The sequence below is a fragment of the Otolemur garnettii genome, unplaced genomic scaffold, assembly GCF_000181295.1.
Source record: "Otolemur garnettii isolate 467f Iridium unplaced genomic scaffold, OtoGar3 scaffold00027, whole genome shotgun sequence".
NCBI classification, from domain to species: Eukaryota; Metazoa; Chordata; class Mammalia; order Primates; family Galagidae; genus Otolemur; species Otolemur garnettii.
The window spans coordinates 13,291,249-13,298,038 of NW_003852422.1; the positions used below are offsets into that span (position 1 = coordinate 13,291,249).

At 46.1% G+C, this 6,790-nt stretch overlaps 1 protein-coding gene across 7 annotated transcripts in view; it reads right to left on the reverse strand.

Moving 5' to 3' along the window:
- The window catches only part of ZCCHC2 (zinc finger CCHC-type containing 2), a 59,185-nt gene extending 52,401 nt beyond the window's left edge, over positions 1–6,784 (reverse strand). For 6 of the 7 annotated variants that reach the window (XR_002773052.1, XM_023512368.1, XM_023512369.1 and 3 more), the window contains exon 1: positions 6,113–6,784. Coding sequence is in view for 6 of the 7 variants with exons in the window: in XM_023512368.1 (XP_023368136.1) it covers positions 6,113–6,709 (597 nt within the window). In the remaining variant the exon portion in view is untranslated. Of the gene's footprint in view, positions 1–5,599; positions 5,862–6,112 lie in introns of those variants that run through there. The other variant, XM_023512371.1, reaches the window with a different exon arrangement.
- Between the last annotated feature and the right edge of the window lie 6 nt (positions 6,785–6,790).

Genomic DNA, 6,790 nt, shown 5'->3' on the forward strand with positions numbered 1-6,790 from the left:
GTTGTAGTTGTCATTGTTGTTTAACAGGCCTGGGCTGGGTTCAAACCCGCCAGCTCCAGTGTATGTGGCTGGTGCCCTAGACGCTGAGCTACAGGAGATGAGACAGCATACCAGATCTCTATAGTCAAGAACTAATAAAAAACCTAAGCAAATGTGTTTCAAATAGCACCTTTTCAATTATTCATCCTTCCTGAATATACATTTTACAGGTACAGTAAGAGAATAAAAACTCTTCAGAATATTTTGTGTATAAGAAAAAAAAAATTCCCCAAAACAGGAGGTTTGCCTTAGCAGAGAAGAAAAATGTATACTAGCTGGGCATCCTAGCACTTGGGAGGCCAAGGCGGGTGGACTGCCTGAGCTTCAGACCAGCCTGAGCCAAAGTGAGACCTCTCTAAAAATAGCAAGGCGTTGTGGCAGGTGCCTGTAGTCCCAACTACCAGGGAGACTGAGGCAAGATAATCACATGAGCCTAAGAGTTTGAGGTTGCTGTGAGCCAGGGGTCCTCAAACTTTTTAAACAGGGGTCCAGTTCACTGTCCCTCAGACCGTTAGAGAGCCAGACTGCAGCCCCGGGACAAGTCGGCTGCTAAGCAGGACAGGCAGCAGGGGCAAAAACACCTGGAGGGCGGAATTAATGTCCTAGGCCAGCTGCCTATGATCCATGGGCAGTAGTTTGAGGATGCCTGCATGAGCTAAGATGCCATGGCACTCTTCCAAGGGCGACAAAGTGAGACTGTCTAAAAAAAAAAAAAAAACCCCAAAATCAATGTGGACTACTAGACAGAGTATGTCTTTACGACGGTATGCAAATTACTGTGCTTGTTATCACCACGACCTCAAAAGGTAGTTATTAGCCCCATTTTACAGATAAGACTGATGTTCAGGGATCTAACTGTCCACTTAACATCACAGAACTTGTGGAGGGCTGAATAAAAAAAAGTTTAAAAAGAAAGGTATATACAAAAATTTCCTATATATCTACATAGCAGTTAGTCCTTAGTATCTGTGGGGGTTGGTTCCAGGACCTCCCACAACATGTCAAAATACAAAGAAGTGGAAGTCCCTGATATAAAAGGTATATTTGCATACAACCTATACACATTCGCCTATAGAAGTATCTCTAGATTATTAATACCTGATAAAATATAAGTGCTATGTTATACTGTATCATTTATTGAATAATAAGAAAGAATGTCTGTACATGTTCTCCACAATTTTTTTTCCACATAATTGCGAAAGGACCCAAGATTGGGTGAATCCACAGATACATAGGGCCAACTGTAAATACACAGATTTTACTTAAAAGAAGAACTTGTGTCCTCACCACATTCAACACCCACTTTTTATTTTTGTGGAGGAGAAAGAGGAAGACCTTTTCCAAGTTCTTACCTGAGAAAACTGCTGTATGGAAAAATGCAACTGTGGAAGGATACTCAATATTTTAATGATTATTTGCTACTAAAATAATTTACTACTTAACTCTGATAGTCTTAAAGGGTACTGAAATAATCACTACTTAACTCTGATAATCTAAAAAGTCTCTTCCCAAAGGCTCTGGCTCTTATAATGAAAGGGATTTTTTGCGGCAACCAAACCAATCTAAAATTTCCTAAAACCACTAACTCTTCTTTCTACTCTCAACCTGCCCACTCCTCTACCACCACCTTCTACTCAAGGCTGAACTCTTCCTAACCCGTAACTGCTAACATTTAACTACTAACATTTATTGAACAGTTGGTGCCTGGTGAATGGTCTATGAATGACTGGTTCACTGAATCTGAACACTCCCCCAAAGAAGCATAAGTGCTATTACCACCCTTGACTTTTAAGTCAGGAAAGCCTTAAGCAGCACCCACTGCCCATTTTTTAATATCAAATATCCCAAGAGAGGTCAACAATTTTAAATAAAAGTATTTATCAGTGAGCATTAGAACTGCTCTTTTTAAAAGTCATTTTAAAAAATCATCTTTCTAGTGCCTAACATTATACAAACTGAAATCTTGACAACCAGTTTTTCCCCTCTCATTTTAAGTCAGTTGCTCAATCACTAGGATTCTGGCTGCCACATACACATTCAAGTTACCTGGAAATAGCATCATTTCTTTTTTGAAATAGCATCATTTATGTCAAAATTCTTTGAAAATAATTTTCTTTCTTAAGCCCCAACAATACCAATACATGATCTGTATTGCAAAATGAGTCAAAGTACTTGGTCTATTAAGTACAATATAGCTAATTAACCCACGCTATGAAAAAGTAACAAGTTTTTCAAGATTTCCTTTTTTTTTTTACTAACAACTAATTTTAATGGCTGCTTTGAGTGTTCAAATGGTACTAGTTCACAAACATTCTGAGAGTTCAAATTCTAAGACGCAAGGTGACTGTGTCTTAGTATGCAGAGTTTACATTTTATTTCATTCAAACATTACTATTTGCCGAACCAAGATTTGAGGATCCTGAAAACACAAAACAAAGGCCATACCAACAACGTAAACCGCTAATCACTACTGTAACAGTCGCTGCATTCTTTCCTCTTATACTTTTGTGTTGCTAGTTGAGATACTAAACCCCCCAAATTAGAGTATCTATTTTCATGAACAGTTAAAAAAACGTCTTCGGGCCTGCAAACATAGGAAGCAGGCTGATACAAGCAACAAAACTAGCATCACTTAAAAATACTCAATTTTTTGTTGCTAACAAAATTTATTGCTTGAATTCCTAATTGTATGAAGAGACCCATTTTTAAAACCAGGTGTTTTCAGCTATGCTATTTACGCAGTCTGTAACTACATCAATCACACACTTTCCCTAGGACATCGTTAGTAAGTGCTTTCACAAATGCTTACTGGCTTATCTATAGAACTGTATGCAATTGTACTATCAGTCTCTGTGAGACTTCCGTATAAGCCTCCTAAAAGGAATAGGCCAACATTCAAACTGTAATGCAATGTAACTATCATGCAAATCACATAGAAAACTCTGGAAATGTTACTTTTAGAACAATCTTCGGGTTTTTCCAACGTGACCTACTAAGTACATTTTAGTGGCAATTTGTTGGCCCGTCACTTCAATGTACAAGCGTAAAGATATGCTTGTACTGTCAACATTAACTACAGTACAAGCATATCTTTAATAGTTGCTGCCCCTGGTCAACTTCAAGGCACATAATTAAGATAAAAATATTTATCGGTATTTAAACACATGTTCTACCTATAAACGTAATTAGTTTTTCAATTTTCCCCCCTAAGAAGCTAATTCGTATTAGGTACTGGATACAAGCCTTATGAGAGCCTGCGACACTATTCTTAGTATATGAAGGAATAGTATAGTATAGGATAGTATAAAAAGAAAATTAAAAGGAATATGCTGTTTGGAGCGCCACAACGCTTCATTTAGACAGTAGTAAGAAAAAGAATTAATTCCCAAGCAATTATAAAGTTATATATTGGCTCTAAAACGTTACTTCAGAGGCAATAAAACGCAGCCTTTCCCAGGGCTGCCGTCAGGGCCAAGCGCCCCCAAAGAGCGCAGTCCACGTGGTCCTCCGCTCCGGCCCTAACACCAGACGTTAGCCCACGCGCCCTCGTCTTCTCCGGCCGCAGCCCAGGGGGCGCCCTCCCGAGGGCGGGCCCGGCGCGCCGGTCACGTGGGCGGCGAGCGTGGCCGCCATCTTGCAGGGCGGGGGAGGGGAGGAGCCCCACGGGACAGGCCCCAAATCGCCGTCTGCGGCCGCGCGTCACCGCCGGAGCCTTCCGGAGGCCAGCGGCGTCTCCACGCGAGGGACGCACGAGCTCCGGGCTCCTCCCTGAAGACTCAGAGGTGGGCACTCCTTCCCCGGGTGCACCTCGGCGGCGGAGGGCCAAGGGAGGGCTGGGTTGGACTGTAGCGAATCAGGATTTAATTCAGCCCACCCGCACCCGCGGCCCCTGGACTGACAGCCCGAGAGCAACTAGACCCACTAAAATGTCTTCAAAGCCAGAACAAGCCACAGCTAGGGGACTTGTTCAGAAATACGGGGTCATAACAATTTAATGAGAAGTGAATGGTTTATTACGATAACACTAAACTACTGCTGGAGAAAAAAGTTGCCCATACCGAGTGTCTAGAAATAGCTTTCAGCGTCACCTGTGGTACACATACCCCTACTATACCATTTATTCCTCCACCTCGATATATGGGCACGGCACAGAGCACTTCCTGAGAAGTAATGACGTGCTGAAATTAATGGCGAAATGCCCAACCTCACTGTGTCCACTCCTCCCAGCACTCACTATTGGCCAGAAAAGGCCAAGCACTGCAGTCAAGATAAAAATCACATTACTCTGGTTTGCACACATCACTCCCCTTCCTCATGTTGCCCTTCAACACTCCCATTAAAAGCAAAATATACAAAAAGAGAAAGGAACGATGACTCCTAGCAGTCAAAGTCAGAAATCAGATATCCTGGTTGGAATGATATGAATGATACAAGCTTTCCACGGTGGGACACTTCCTTTAGACCTACAATTTAAGATTACCTTTACAATATATGCTATTGTAAGAACATTTTTAAAAATATGTAAGCGCTGCTCCTGAATTTGTGCTTTCTTCTTTAAATTTAATGGCCGTGTAGCATACAGGACTTGTGGGAAATATTTTAATGAGTAGGCTGAAGGGTGGGATGGGCTCTTACCATCACTCCACACACATACTAGTAGTAAACAGGCACCAGAAGATAATAAAATTTCAAATTCACCAAGGAAAATGCTGGGTACTAGCATTACATCTGAGTTTGATAAAATGGGTCCTAAAACCTAAGTCACTTCACAGAAGCCCCTTTACAAAAAGCAGGGTTCGGCCTAGAAATTATCTCTAAACTCCTTCCAGCCCCCAAATTCCTTGAGTCCCTGGTGAGGAGACACAGCCATTTGTGAAATACACTGCCCTGTTTTCATTCTAGGGTACCAAATGACAGCAGATAACACAAGCTGAATTAACTTTCAAGCAAGGTGGGGAAGTCCTTTCCAATATATCCTGTAGATTACCAAAATTGAAAAGCATGAAATCCAAATCAATACCTTTCAAAAGACGGTGGTCCATAAAAATAATCTTATTGGACACAGTTTTGACTCTACATGAACCCTACTCCACCTCCTCCGTTACAAAAAGTCCTCCTCAAAGATTCTGTTGGGCCTAAATTATTAAACTGCTTTCATGGCTGTATAAAAATTGCTTTAATGTTTGCGACAAGTGGCTCATCTAGATTCTCATCTACTACATCTGGATGTGTTAAATAACTCTTTTAGACAACATTAACGTCTGAAGGCCCAACAAACATCCCCGGACCCAAATCTGAAGACACGAACCAGGCCCGTTAGAAAGCTAGGTATGTCAGAGAAGTAAAGGGCATAACCAGGCCGCCCTAGGAGGTTTCTTCACCCCGACAACCTGCGTTACAGCCCAATCAAGTTGCAAATCTCCACATCACATTTTTTCTGGGAACACTAAGCTTCCTGAGCAGAAACCAGGAGACTTCATACTACCCCTCTTAACTCCGGCACACACACAGCAAAAACGTCCCTTTCAGCCAAAGTCTAGGTCGCACGCCGGGAGCGCACCTTTAAGGCACCTGGCGGCGGGGAAGGCACAGCTCTGCGACGTGTTAGAAGAGCGCGGGTCGGCCAGAAAGCGAAGGCGCTGCCTGAGGCTTGACTGCGGCAACAGATTCCTCCGGCAGCGTTTGGCTCTGCCCCCGCACCTAATGCTGAGATGCTCAAAGCCAAAAATGTCCCGAAACACTTCATCAGAGAGGGGGCCCGTACTGGAAGGTCCATGCTTTCCGTAGCAACTCTGTGGCACGGAAGACTTCTAGAGCATTCTGTTATGGCGGGTGGCTGTGTGTGCTTGTGGGGGGGATGGGGGGTGGGAGGGAGTAGAACTGAGGGGCCCAGGAAAACCAGGACGAGTATTCCTGGGATGAGAGCCGCGGGGTGGGGGTGGTGGGGATGGAGGGGACTCAAAGCCACCTGCGCCGGGCTGAGGCTGGGTCAAAGGGCATCCGAGAGGGAGGGCGCGGAGCCCACTAGGGCAGTGACCGCACCGTGAAGCGTCAGAGGCTCAGCGTGCCTTACCTGGGCCCTGGAGCCGGCAAACTTGCAGGGCTCCACCTCCACCTCGGCGTCCTCGGGGGCCCCGCGAAGCGCGGTGCGGAGCCTCTCCAGATGCTCTCGCAGGGTGACCCGCTGGTGAAAGGAGAAAGCCGGGTGCAGAGAAGCCATGGTGAAGAGCAGCAGCAGCTCCTCTTGGGCCCTGAAGCCGAGTCCGCCACCGGCCCGTAGCTCGGAGCCGCTGCCTTCCGGGCCAGAGCCGTCTTTCTCAGCATCCTGTTCGCCGTCGTCGTCCTCGCCGCGCTCGTCCTCCGCGCCGCCCCGCGAGCCCTCGCCCCGGGCCGCGCGCAGGCTTTTGAGCACCGAGTCCACCTGGGGCAGGAGGCGGTGCAGGCGGCCAGCGGCCTCTCGGTTCTCCGAGCCCAGCAGTGCCAGGTAGACTATGAGGCGCGAACGCACGGCTGGCTCTCGGAAGTCGGCCAGCGGCCCCGGGTCCGAGAGGCCGTTGGCCTTAGCCTCCGAGTCGCGCAGGTAATGGTAGTCTTTGCGCGCCAGGTCCTCCAAGCACGAGCCAAGAAAGCGCAGCTCCAGTGGGTTACATAGGTCCAGCAACCCGCACATGAACTCCAGGCGCTGCGCCGAGCCCAGCACCAGCCCGAACCACTCGTATACCCGCTCCTGTTCACGCAGCGCCGCCGAGGG